Genomic DNA, 14734 nt, shown 5'->3' with positions numbered 1-14734 from the left:
AAATTTATGTAAGGAAAAAACAAATGTTCTTTTGTACTATAATTATTGGTTGCTTTTTGCTTTCATATAGCTGGATGTGAGAATCCACTCACTTCTGTATTAATTGGCATATTAATTTAATAACTGAAATGCTACTCTAAAGTATTATCTTGATAAACTTCTCCAACTTGTGCATTGGAAGTCCAGCTTAGTCAGGTCACGTAAATATAATTTAGTTAGTTCTTAAGCACTGATATACATCTTCACTTGTCGAAATATTACTGAAGCCTCCGAATCCCTTGGCTGTTAGTGTGATGTACATTTATGTTTCTCATCTTTTATAAGCTATTGGCATGCATTCCTCAGTACTGTATAGCAGTTTGACATTTACATGTTAAATTAATACTCATTTCGTCCAATTCTAATTGCTCAAAGTGTGTTGTTCTTTTTATTCTTGTTTTTCAAGTGATGTTTGATGTTAGTCAGACATCAGTTTGCATTGATATAGATTGCTTTCACTGAGTTAAATGTTACAGTGAGTTCTGAAGAGATGAGTATTTTTGGCTTGTGCATGTAATTAAATATATAGGCTATTTGCACATGATAAATTAACTGTTCATTTCATTTTATATTTCTTTTATAAGTTACAGAAAGTATTTCAGATGAGGCTGCTCAGCGGGCTTTTATGAAAATGAATTAAGTTTGACTCCTGTATCAGGCCATGGCATTTTAGCATGCAACTATAGCAAAGATTTTATTTTTTAATATTGTTTTAGAATTTTTTCTCTCAGTCTTTAGTAAAACTAGGGTAATCTATTTTTATTTGAATTGCTGTACTACTGTACTTTATAATAATCTTCAAGTTATAATGAAAGAATGGACATTAAATTCAACAACATTTAGGGTAGAGAATCTAATTTATAATTGTTTTTGCTATACAAGTTATATACAAGCTTTCTCAGTCTAAAGAGAACACACTTAGGCCTCAGGCACGTATACATGCACAACCAGGCCCCAAGCTGAACTCGGATGGTAGAAAAGCACTCTAAACTGGTCACAGTATAGTTGCTGATAATCTCTTCTAATTTAAGTTATGTTAGAAGTAGGGCAACTTCTAGAAATCCTTTGTTCTGGTCTGATACTTTTGAACCTTGCATAACTTCTGCTTAGGGATGACACCACCTAGTTTTATCTGGTTAATTAATGATTACTGATTTGTTTCAAGTCAAGGTGGGGGGGATATAAGTTCCAGTGTGTTATGAAAATGTAAACTGAATAGCAGCCTATACAGGAAATCTTGTAAATTCTGGAAATACAGTAGTGTTATAATCTTTGGACACACTGAATTGCCATTGAATTTTGTGGTTTTGTAGATATGAAAACCAGAAAGTCTACAGGTCCACGATGTTTTGTGTAGTTTCATATGTCAGTAGGAAGATAAGTGTCCCATCAAGGTTTTCTAAATTTCCATTTTTTTTTTTTTACACGTTAGAAATGCCTAGGGAATTTTTAGGTGGTGAAGTATCCTTGATAATTTTAAACTTATCAAGAAATGGTGGGAAAAAAAAAAAAATGCTTTAGCTATCCTAATGTCATGATAAGGAAAAATAATGTACGAGGTCTTTGTTAAGGTGTCAGGCATGTTCATACCATGTGCTCAGCACGTTGATATGTTTCCTCTGGATTTTGGTAGTGATTTTTAAGCCATGACTTTGTGCCTTCATTTTGTTACTGGCCAGAATTCTTCAGGACATGTAGCTTATAAGGCCTTGTCTACTACCTTTCATTTTACTTTCTTGCATCTAGGAATCTGCTGTTCCTTCTATTTGCTCTTGTATTGAATGGGAATCAGTGTAAATGAAAAAACGTGATAGCAAACATACCATCCCACCAACATACCATGAGCAAAGTTTCATTGATGAATGGGTTTGTTGAAACTAGTTAGCTGGACCTGAGTTCTGGGAGTGGGAAATACTGTTCCTGCACCCTGAAAGAGGGGTGGAGATGTGGTCAAAGTATTTCAGTTGTGAGGGTCTTGCATTCCTGGCAGGACAGCTTATAAACATGCTAAGGTGTGTGTCCTTGGGTCACTCTTTGATGGGAAATGGCATTTCTGATCTAATAGAGAAAAGCAAAACCACCTAAAACAACATTTGAGCTTTGAAACAGTTTTTATACTGTTTGCAAAGCCAATAAATTCATTGATTATATATTTCGTCCAAAATGTGACATCAATTATGACACTACTACTGGGGTTTGCATGTCTTTTACATTGGCAAGACTTCACAGTCCTAGACATAAATCAAGGAACATAGTTCAATCAAATTGAAATGCATGCCTCTGGTAGAAGAGCTATTAAACAAATAATGCTGATTGTATACTCCTTTGGTTCACCCTACCATGGTGGTAGATGGCCGATGTGATTAAAGTAAAAAGGTGTGCTTGGAGAAACAAGAACATGGATTGCATAAAGCAGTGATCTACATCCCAAGACCTTGTACTGTAACAAAGCTGTATTTATTAAAAAACTGTAAGTGTCCAGAAGCAACAGCTGTTCAAAGATCATAGTGAACAACAAAGGATTATTCTAGACTGCATCGCTTCTTGATTGTAATGGGAAAGATTATCAGCAGCTGTACATCAGACCCTACCAAATATAATTCATAATAAATTGTAATCTCTTTCTCCCACTCTCTTTCATTCCCTGTTTGACAGGGTATGCGTGTGTGCTCTTGTATGTTTTCTGAAGACTTGAGAAAGTGTTTGTAGTGAAACATATCTATATATTGGGTGCTCTACTATATACAGCATTTTGTTTACATATTTGTTGATATTTGGTGCTATTAGAGGGCAAAAGAAAGGATAGCTTAATGGCTGGTAATGACTTTGATGATAATTATATTGGCTAATACTCTGATTTTTTTTTTTCCTTCATTGATCTCTTGTTTTGTTAATCTTCAAATTTATTAGTGGTTACCTAAATAAAAGCTTAACGTTGCTGTTTTTGGCAAATTACATTAACTAGATTTTCCATAATATATAGATATGTACTTACTGTAGGTGAATACTGTATTTAAAAAATTGCACTCACTTGGATTTTGGTGTATTGTCTTAAGTAATTTTGAGATTATTTAATAGTGATCATAAACTGTTTATAATTTAAAATATTTTTGTCCACTCAAGGAATTGACTTTTAATTTTACAATATATTCACAAGTGTGCATTCCTCATGTTTCCTGGCTGTTCCAGGATCAGCGCATTTCCCGGATTAGTGAAGATGATCCTAGTCAAGAAGAATCCTTCTCTGTAACCCCTACTACTGTCAGTAAGTTGATGCTGCTCACTTGATTTTGCTTGATATAGTTCAGGTTTTTGTCAGTATTAGTTTCTTAATTTATACATTGCATTTCAAGTTTTCTCATTTTATTCCTAGTAGGTTGTATGTGGCACTTTGTCTAAATAGTGTTTTTTTTTTTTTAATTTATGGTTAAAAGCTTGAGTATACATTTGGAATCTTTTTTTGAACTGAAGCAAGATTTGACAAGGCTTTAACATGTCTTGCATAATTAAATTAATACAGTGGAACCTCAAATTTTGAACGTATCGCTTATTGAACTCTTCGAAAATAGACAGCTTTTTTCGAACCAACTTTGTCCCTATTATCGAAATTGCCCCAATTTTCGAACTGCCGGGTACTGGACCTGTCCGCCAGCCTGCTCTGTCTGCGTCCCCGTGCAGGCGCCATGAGCCAGTCTGGCTTTGTTGATGCTTGAGTGAACACTAAAATGCAGTCTCATTCAAATATTTTACAATTAATTCATTGTGTTTACGGCTTGTGGGACTGTGAAATAAGCTTCCATGGGCCCAAAGAAACTTGCTAGTGGTACTCCTGTGGTAAAGAAAGTGAGAAACACCATAGATGTGAAGAAGGAAATAATACAGAAGTATGAGAGTGGTGTGCGACGTGTTGAGCTTGCCAGGATGTATGGGAAAAACAAATCGACCATCGCTTCTATCCTGGCAAAGAAAGAAGAAAGCAAGGAAGCTGATGTTGCAAAAGGTGTTAATTTTTTTTTTTTTTTCAACAAGTCGGCCGTCTCCCACCGAGGCAGGGTGACCCAAAAAAGAAAGAAAATCCCCAAAAAGAAAATGCTTTCATTATCATTCAACACTTTCACCACACTCACACATAATCACTGTTTTTGCAGAGGTGCTCAGAATACAACAGTTTAGAAGCATATACGTATAAAGATACACAACATATCCCTCCAAAAGGTGTTAATTTTTTTTTTTTTTTTTTTTTTTTTTAACACACCGGCCGATTCCCACCAAGGCAGGGTGGCCCGAAAAAGAAAAACTTTCACCATCATTCACTCCATCACTGTCTTGCCAGAAGGGTGCTTTACACTACAGTTTTTAAACTGCAACATTAACACCCCTCCTTCAGAGTGCAGGCACTGTACTTCCCATCTCCAGGACTCAAGTCCGGCCTGCCGGTTTCCCTGAATCCCTTCATAAATGTTACTTTGCTCACACTCCAACAGCACGTCAAGTATTAAAAACCATTTGTCTCCATTCACTCCTATCAAACACGCTCAAGCATGCCTGCTGGAAGTCCAAGCCCCTCGCACACAAAACCTCCTTTACCCCCTCCCTCCAACCCTTCCTAGGCCGACCCCTACCCCGCCTTCCTTCCACTACAGACTGATACACTCTTGAAGTCATTCTGTTTCGCTCCATTCTCTCTACATGTCCGAACCACCTCAACAACCCTTCCTCAGCCCTCTGGACAACAGTTTTGGTAATCCCGCACCTCCTCCTAACTTCCAAACTACGAATTCTCTGCATTATATTCACACCACACATTGCCCTCAGACATGACATCTCCACTGCCTCCAGCCTTCTCCTCGCTGCAACATTCATCACCCACGCTTCACACCCATATAAGAGCGTTAATATGCTAACCAAAAAAAGACCACAGACAATCGATCAGGTTGAGAAGTTGTTGCTGGTGTGGATCAAGGATAAAGAGATAGCAGGTGATAGTGTTTCAGAGACAATTATTTGTGAAAAGGCAAGGAAGTTGCTTGCCGATCTGGTACAGAAAACTCCTGGAACCAGTGCTTATAGTGAATTTAAGGCCAGCAGAGGCTGGTTTGACGGATTTAAGAAGCGTAGTGGCATACACAATGTTGTAAGACATGGTGAGGCAGCCAGTTCAGACAAACAGGCGGCTGAGAAATTTGTACCGTTTACGTAGACACTGAAAAATTCAAACCCCAGCAAGTGTTCAGTTGTGATGAAACAGGCCTGTTTTAGAAGAAAATGCCAAAGAGAACCTACATTACTCAGGAGGAAAAGGCACTCCCAGGACACAAGCCTAAGAAAGACAGGCTAACTCTTTTATTCTGTGCTAACACTAGTGGTGATTTTAAAGTGAAGCCTTTACTAGTGTATCATTCAGAAAATCCCAGAATGTTTAAGAAAAACAATGTCGTCAAGAATAGACTGTGTGTGTTGTGGAAAACAAATAATAAGGCATGGGTCACAAGGCAAATTTTTGAAGAGTGGGTCCATGAAGTGTTTGACTCCAGTGTGAGAAAATACCTCCTGGACAATAACTTGCCACTCAAGTGCCTCCTGTTAATGGACAGTGCTCCTGCTCATCCTCCAAACTTAGTAGACCTCTTGTCTAGGGACTTCAGTTTTATAACAGTGAAGGTCTTGCTTCCTAACACCACTTCTCTCTTCTAGCCCATGGACCAGCAGGTCATTTCTAACTTCAAAAAACTCTACACAAAAGCATTGTTTGAAAAGTGCTTTGAAGTGACCACAGACACTAACTTGACCCTAAGAGAGTTCTGGAGGAATCACTTCAATATCTACAGCTCCATAAGCCTTATAGGTAAGGCTTGGGAGGGAGTGACTTCCAGGACTTTGAACTCTGCTTGGAGACAGTTGTGGCCAGATTGTGTCCAAAAGACGGATTTTGAAGGGTTTGAAGCTGACCCTGACCCAGCTGACCCTCTGCCTGTTGTGGACTCTATTGTGGCATTGGGGAACACCCTGGAGCTGGAGGTGAGTGGTGAGGATGTGGAAGAGTTGGTGGAGGACCACAGGAAAGAACTAACCACTGAAGAACTGGAAGAGCTTCATCTGGAACAGTATCAGACCACAGCTCAGGAACTTGCTTCAGAGGAGGAGGAGGAAGAGGGAGTGGATGAGGTGCCTTCTTCAAAGATTAAGGAGATTTGCGCCAAGTGGAATTATGTCTAAATGTTTGTGGAGAAGTACCACCCTGAGCAAGCTGAAACAAGCCATCTTTGCAACAAGTTCAGTGACAGAACCATGTCCCATTTTAGGGAAATCTTAGAGGTGCCAGGTAAGTAAAAATGTTATTTTATGTTTATTTAAATTTATTAATAATTGTACACTATATTTGTTGAAGGAGGGGTGTTAATGTTGCAGTTTAAAAACTGTAGTGTAAAGCACCCTTCTGGCAAGACAGTGATGGAGTGAATGATGGTGAAAGTTTTTTCTTTTTCGGGCCACCCTGCCTTGGTGGGAATCGGCCAGTGTGATAATAAAAATAATAAAAAAATATTTGTTGTGTGTATGTAAAACTATAATGTAATACTATCTATAAAATGTATTTTTTTGTGAATATTTTTGGGTTTCTGGAACTGATTAATTGTATTTCCATTATTTCTTAATGGAAATATTGCTTTGCCTTTCAAACTTTTCGACTTTAGAACTAGCTCCTAGAATGGATTAAGTTCGAAATTTGAGGTTCCATTGTATTTCAAGAATTAAGAAAAGCAACTTGAACGTGATTTCGGAAAGACGTCAGTGTGAGGAAATACAACCTCTTTACTTTCCTCCAGAGTTAATAGCTATAGCAAATAATTGTTTAAACATCATATTTTATTTTATAATTTTTGTTCTAGGTAAAATTCAGGATTCTACCACTACATTAGTTGAAGAAAATAAATCCCCCAGTCCAGGAAAAGATGAGAATGAGGTAAGTATTTATTTGCAGAGTTTATATGTATATTAATTTAGCTTGATTATACTTGATAGTCATGGTCTTTAGTGGCTTAAGTGCCCCTCTAGTTTGGCAAAAGAGATTGTGTGTATTTTTGTTTTTGTTTGTTTTAAAATGAAGCACATTTGTGCTGGTTATAGCCTGTTACCTACTTTACTGAGCAATTCTGCTGCTTACCTCAAACAACTGGTCCACACATTCCCTTCCATTCATAAATCTAGTTCCATATCTGTACTAGAATAAGTATGTGGAGCTTTTGGTGAACTTATTAACTACATACCTAGCGCAATCCATATACTGGGCCAGTGTATATTTTCAGTTTCAATAGCTCAAATAGATACTAATATCATGATTTTTTTCTTGTTGCATAAATTTTATATTTAAAAATGTTTGAAAAATGACATTGCTTTAAAATTTCAGGTGGTGGCGCCAGTCACAGGTGAGCGGCGAAAGGGACCTGCTCCTCCTCCCCCTGTTAGTGGTAGTCTAGCTAGTACTACCACAACTAGTGCTTCCTCCACACCTAAGAAGGGCCCTGCACCTGCAGTCCCGGCTAGCACCACCCCCTCTAAACCTAGAGCTCCTTCACCTGTGGATATAACATCTAATGATTTTGTAGGTGAGTCAGGTGATAACACCTCTCCTAGCAGTACTACAAATGAGCAAGTTACCAGCACACCCTCAGGGAAGGGCCCAGCACCCAAACCTGTACCAATTGGTGAAAGCCCGGTGCCCAAGGAGAAACATTCACCAACATTGCCCAAGACAGACATTCCATGCATAGAAAATATTCCTTCCGTCCCAAATGAAAATGAGAATGTAAATGAGAAACAGTTAAGTGTGTCTCATGCTTCTGAACAAGATAAAAAGACTGTGTTACAGGAAAAAATGGAAACTGATGAGAAGCCCATGAGAGAATCTGACACCCAAGATCCAAAGAGTAACTCTAAAGCAGATGTTGTTGATAATGCAAACCAAGCAACAAATAGGGTATCAGAAGAGGAAAAAGACAAAAGGCTTTCTAGTGCACAAAATATTCCAGAGATCGAAACAACAACCACGTCAAATGAAATGGAGAAACAGACTGAAAACACAACAGTAGGTGTCAGTGTATTAATAGATACAACTGAGCAAAAACAGACAGAAAAAGCTTTATCTTCAGTAGTTGATAATACAGAACACAAAACAGTTATTTCACCATTACCTGCCATTCCCTCTATACCAACCTTGGCATTTTCTACGCCAGATTTGTTAACTTTAGTGTCTTCTGAGTCGCAGGTTACTCCTGTTTCTGACCAAGCTACTAATGAGTCAAGGACTTCAGTGCCAGTGGGACCAGCCTCTGTATCACTATCTGCCAGTTCACCAGAGGCAGTAATTGCATCCATAGGAAGTGATGCTACTGTAATTGTTCGCACTCCTACCCCAACTCCCCCTGAAACTTCTCAAGGCCAGCCCCCTGTGAAAAAAGAAAGCGTAGTCACATATTCTGGTGAGCCATTGATCTTGCTGCATGAATTGCACGTATTAGTGGTAAATGCATGGACTAGAGAAATTCAGCATATTCAGCTTAGCACAGTGGAAGCCATTTTGTATTTGCTTTAGTATTTAAAATGTATTTCTAATTCTTTTTCTTGTATTCAATTGCTTATGTAAAATGTTCCAATCCAGGCTGCTTCTTAAGGCTATGGATCAATGTTTACTCTGATCTGGACAAAACTTTAATGGCTCTTTCCACTACTTTTACTGTATTTTTCAGCTGCAAAATGTCACCCCCATGAGTGACATATAGACCTTGTATGTGACCTAATCATTTTGCATTGTGAAACTGGGTAATGGTACAATGCTAACTTTTGCCTCTTTCTCGCTAGTGATTGTTAGAAAAAGTTTATCAGTTTCTGTTGTATTAAAAAAAAAAAAGATTATTTTTTGTACATGCATCAGTGGTGTAGCAGTATTCAAAGAAAATGGCACGTGTGTTAAATGCACTTAAAAATGGTGGGATATACATCATACATGGTGTGTTGCCAGAAGTGTCCACCTTTTTTTCTTTTTTCTTTTCTTTCTTCTTTTCTTCCTTTCTTCTTTTCTTCTCTTCTTTTCTTTTCTTTTTTTCTTCCTCTTTTCTTCTTCTGTTTGCCAACTTTTCAGAATTCTTGGAAAAAGCCAATGCATGGAATAAAAATATAACCACATCTTTATTATATGTTATTTTAACAGTTTTCTTCCTGTATCTACTCATGAAGATGCATGCATAGAAATGCTTATGCCGGCCAGTTTGTTTTCCGTAAGGCAATAATTGCTAAGTTTCTATTCTGTTTGAGCACCTCACCTTGCATCATATCTTCAGTGAGTGAACCTATCATTTCTATAAATCCTACCAGAATGCTGTTCCTGCTCATATACTTTAACTAGTGCCATTGTTGCTTGGAAATATTGCATGATTATTCTTAGCCATAAGAATGTGAAAAAACTGTGACCAAGATATATTTTAACTGCAGCTCGTCTGATCCTAATATATTTGTGGTTTTGTAAAACAGGTCCTGCTATCGTTGATGAAAACTCCAAAGATGATGTGGAGTCTTCATCGCCTGAAATGCAAGAGTCTATTTCTCAGCAGCCTACTTCTTCTCCATCCTTGTCTGAGGCTGAGGAACAGGCAGTGTTCATTTTAGAATCGGCCATTGCAAGTGTTGGAGATGTAGTATCTAGCAAGAGTTCCCAGGAGGATGGGGACGATTCTAATGTTACTCTTACAGGTTCTTCAGTCATACTAACTCCAGACAAGGAAGAGGAGGTGAACACTTCAGTCATGTCAGATCAAGTAGTGGTTGCAGACAGAGTGGTGGTACCAGATGCAGTTGCCAAAGGTAAGCTGGTTATGCAGTTTCACAGATTTTGGAAATAACTGACAGAGTCTGCTGGGTAAAGAGATTTTGGAATCACTGAACATAGTGCAATATATATAGAACTGTTGGCTATTGTTATGATCACAACAAAATCTCTTCTGTCCACCTGAGTAGGTAATTAACCCTTAAAGTATGGGAGAACCAGAAAATGCTGTGTAGGAGTTGGGGCAGAAATTTGAAAAAAAAAAAAAAAATCTTACACTTTTAGAGATCTAAGTGAATAAAACAAAATTGAATAAAAATTTACTGATTTGTAGAGAATTGAAGTTTGTGACAAATGATTGCACATTGGCATCAGCAAAATGCACATAACAGTATGTGTACTGATTTGAGCACAGGTATTGGCCTAAAATAGGCATTAAAGTGGCAAAATTGCTGTTGCTTAAAGTGCTCCTGACCTCCAACTTTGTGCCTGCCCAATTTAAGTATTATATCAAATTTTTCCCTCAGGCATTTAGAGAGATTCTCTACCATCTTAGAAGGTAATATATTTTTTCCAAACTTGTGAATACAGAAGGGGCTTTCAGTTTATTGATGTGGACAATTTTTTTTTTTTCCAACAAACCGGCCGTATCCCACCAAGGCAGGGTCACCCAAAAAGAAAAATGAAAGTTTCTCTTTTTAAATTTAGTAATTTATACAGGAGAAGGGGTTACTAGCCCCTTGCTCCCAGCATTTTAGTCGCCTCTTACAACACGCATGGCTTATGGAGGAAGAATTCTGTTCCACTTCCCCATGGAGATAAGAGGAAATAAACAAGAACAAGAACTAGAAAGAAAATAGAAGAAAACCCAGAGGGGTGTGTATATATACACTTGTACATGTATGTGTAGTGTGACTTAAGTGTAAGCAGAAGTAGCAAGACGTACCTGAAATCTTGTGTGTTTACGAGACAGAAAAAAGACACCAACAATCCTACCATCATGTAAAACAATTACAGGTTTCCATTTTACACTCACTTGGCAGGACGGTAGTACCTCCCTGGGCAGTTGCTGTCTACCAACCTATTACCTAGAAGTTTTAGGGTTAAAATAACAAAAACTTGGAAAGAAAACAGCTTCTGTACGTAATAGATCATAAGAAAATGAATCCCAGGGTATGTCCTCAACTTTTGTCAAGGACATAAAAAATTTCAAAAAGGGGGAATGTTATTTAACCCCTTGACTGTCGCAACCCGAAATCCTGAGGTGTCTCCTGGTGTCGCAAAATTTAAAAAAAAAATTATTTTTTCTTATGAAATGATAGAGAATCTTTTCTCGATTGTAATGGCACCAAAAAAGAACAAAATTTGGTTGAAAACTGACAGAATTACGCTCTTGCGAAGTTAGCGACCTCGGCGTTATTTACGAATTGGCGATTTCGCCCTCTTTGAGCCCTTTTTTGGGCTAATTCCATTGTTCCAGTCGAACAAACTCATAGCTATTTCTTTAGAACTCCATTTTTTCTATCAATTGAGTACAAGAAACTGCCCATTTACTGATTTCAACTACCCAATAACATGGTCAGAAATTTGCAATTTGGCCAATTTCACAAAAATAAAAAAATATGACAATTTCAAAATAGGGTCCAGAATGAACAGTGCACACATTCCTAGCTCTAAAATAACATTTTCTTTGTTCATCAGTCACATCTCCAGGCCCCTCTGATATTACTCTTGCTTTCTATTTTGAATTTTTATTCAAACAAAAAATAGAAGATTTACTGTTATGCAGACGACTGCAATATTTTAATAATTGTATAAATAATGTCAACCCATTCATGACTGCATATTAGAATGGCTAGTTAGACATTTATTGGACAATGACATCATTTGTTTACTTTTGAACATCGGCAAAAATCAAAGATTTCCCCTACTATGAGCTCCATTTCAAGATTCTTTTCATAGTAAAACCAATCGAAACCACCTCTATTTCTATAATATGTTTTCCATTATATCAAATGAGACCAAGAAAACGAGAATACATCCATAAATGCCATACGAAAATAGACCACAAAGTCGGCGTTTTAATTAAAAAAAAAAGGTCATTTTTTTTTTCTCATTGTGCACTGCGTGCTGCAGGATTTTTTTTATATGGTGCACACTGACCACAGAGACCCATTTTCTCACATGTGGGCCTACCAGTTTTCTCTTGCTTGATTTGAAGCCGCTAGAATTTGAGTATATATGCCTCAAACACGGTGACTCGTAAGACGTATATATACGACCGAAACAGTCAAAGGGTTAATCTGGAAAGGGATGTTTGTGTTTTTTGTCTAATATTACAGTAAATCCTTGTTGAATAAGCTACTTTTGAGCTCCCTTAAGGGAGGTTCCTTGATGTTTGGGAAGGGCTCTTGATCAGTTTTTTTTTTTTTATATTGCCAGTTTTACTTTCTTCTGCTTGCCTTTTTGGGTGCATTTTTGAATATGCAATGATGAGGGATGAACAATTGTAAGTAAAATCCATATATTTTTTTTATGCTTTGGAGGCTATCTGATATTGGGTGGAAGGTTGAGGCTACCTGAGTGGCCTTGTGTGTGACAACTCAAGATTAGCAGAGTAAATTTCTTTTTAATTTAACTGATACAGTAGTTAGTTTCTACAGTTTATTCAAATGAACGTGTATTGTGTTTTAAAATAATAAATGTGTATTGTACCATATTAAAATTGAAATGTTTTTGTATAGAGGTAGAAGGGAATGGGGAAATGACAAGTAAAAAAATAGAAGTAGGTATTTGGGCAAAGATTAGCATGAATTAAAGCACTGCATGATACAGTATATCAAAATATATTGCAATATTAATAGAGGAAGTTAAATAGATCAGCGGATATTTACTGTATGTGGTTATTTTATTTTTTTTTTTATTATCACACTGGCCGATTCCCACCAAGGCAGGGTGGCCCGAAAAAGAAAAACTTTCACCATCATTCACTCCATCACTGTCTTGCCAGAAGGGTGCTTTACACTACAGTTTTTAAACTGCAACATTAACACCCCTCCTTCAGAGTGCAGGCACTGTACTTCCCATCTCCAGGACTCAAGTCCGGCCTGCCGGTTTCCCTGAATCCCTTCATAAATGTTACTTTGCTCACACTCCAACAGCACGTCAAGTATTAAAAACCATTTGTCTCCATTCACTCCTATCAAACACGCTCACACATGCCTGCTGGAAGTCCAAGCCCCTCGCACACAAAACCTCCTTTACCCCCTCCCTCCAACCTTTCCTAGGCCGACCCCTACCCCGCCTTCCTTCCACTACAGACTGATACACTCTTGAAGTCATTCTGTTTCGCTCCATTCTCTCTACATGTCCGAACCACCTCAACAACCCTTCCTCAGCCCTGTGGACAACAGTTTTGGTAATCCCGCACCTCCTCCTAACTTCCAAACTACGAATTCTCTGCATTATATTCACACCACACATTGCCCTCAGACATGACATCTCCACTGCCTCCAGCCTTCTCCTCGCTGCAACATTCATCACCCATGCTTCACACCCATATAAGAGCGTTGGTAAAACTATACTCTCATACATTCCCCTCTTTGCCTCCAAGGACAAAGTTCTTTGTCTCCACAGACTCCTAAGTGCACCACTCACTCTTTTTCCCTCATCAATTCTATGATTCACCTCATCTTTCATAGACCCATCTGCTGACATGTCCACTCCCAAATATCTGAATACGTTCACCTCCTCCATACTCTCTCCCTCCAATCTGATATTCAATCTTTCATCACCTAATCTTTTTGTTATCCTCATAACCTTACTCTTTCCTGTATTCACCTTTAATTTTCTTCTTTTGCACACCCTACCAAATTCATCCACCAATCTCTGCAACTTCTCTTCAGAATCTCCCAAGAGCACAGTGTCATCAGCAAAGAGCAGCTGTGACAACTCCCACTTTGTGTGTGATTCTTTATCTTTTAACTCCACGCCTCTTGCCAAGACCCTCGCATTTACTTCTCTTGCAACCCCATCTATAAATATATTAAACAACCACGGTGACATCACACATCCTTGTCTAAGGCCTACTTTTACTGGGAAAAAATTTCCCTCTTTCCTACATACTCTAACTTGAGCCTCACTATCCTCGTAAAAACTCTTCACTGCTTTCAGTAACCTACCTCCTACACCATACACTTGCAACATCTGCCACATTGCCCCCCTATCCACCCTGTCATATGCCTTTTCCAAATCCATAAATGCCACAAAGACCTCTTTAGCCTTATCTAAATACTGTTCACTTATATGTTTCACTGTAAACACCTGGTCCACACACCCCCTACCTTTCCTAAAGCCTCCTTGTTCATCTGCTATCCTATTTTCCGTCTTACTCTTAATTCTTTCAATTATAACTCTACCATACACTTTACCAGGTATACTCAACAGACTTATCCCCCTATAATTTTTGCACTCTCTTTTATCCCCTTTGCCTTTATACAAAGGAACTATGCATGCTCTCTGCCAATCCCTAGGTACCTTACCCTCTTCCATACATTTATTAAATAATTGCACCATCCACTCCAAAACTATATCCCCACCTGCTTTTAACATTTCTATCTTTATCCCATCAATCCCAGCTGCCTTACCCCCTTTCATTTTACCTACTGCCTCACGAACTTCCCCCACACTGGCTCTTCCTCACTCCTACAAGATGTTATTCCTCCTTGCCCTATACACGAAATCACAGCTTCCCTATCTTCATCAACATTTAACAATTCCTCAAAATATTCCCTCCATCTTCCCAATACCTCTAACTCTCCATTTAATAACTCTCCTCTCCTATTTTTAACTGACAAATCCATTTGTTCTCTAGGCTTT

General features: G+C 38.1%; 1 protein-coding gene across 10 annotated transcripts in view; it reads left to right on the top strand.

Annotated features, from left to right (window-relative positions):
- The window catches only part of Slik (Sterile20-like kinase), an 82352-nt gene that overhangs the window by 43420 nt on the left and 24198 nt on the right, over window positions 1–14734 (top strand). For 5 of the 10 annotated variants that reach the window (XM_070090272.1, XM_070090274.1, XM_053788837.2 and 2 more), the window contains 4 exons: window positions 3229–3304; window positions 6927–7000; window positions 7445–8516; window positions 9565–9894. In XM_070090272.1, the coding sequence (XP_069946373.1) occupies window positions 3229–3304; window positions 6927–7000; window positions 7445–8516; window positions 9565–9894 (1552 nt within the window). The remainder of the gene's footprint in view (window positions 1–3228; window positions 3305–6926; window positions 7001–7444; window positions 8517–9564; window positions 9895–14734) is intronic. The other 5 variants (XM_070090276.1, XM_070090277.1, XM_070090273.1 and 2 more) reach the window with 4 other exon arrangements.

The sequence above is a fragment of the Cherax quadricarinatus genome, chromosome 31, assembly GCF_038502225.1.
Source record: "Cherax quadricarinatus isolate ZL_2023a chromosome 31, ASM3850222v1, whole genome shotgun sequence".
Classification (NCBI taxonomy): Eukaryota; Metazoa; Arthropoda; class Malacostraca; order Decapoda; family Parastacidae; genus Cherax; species Cherax quadricarinatus.
This window is presented reverse-complemented; position numbering and strand designations above follow the sequence as displayed.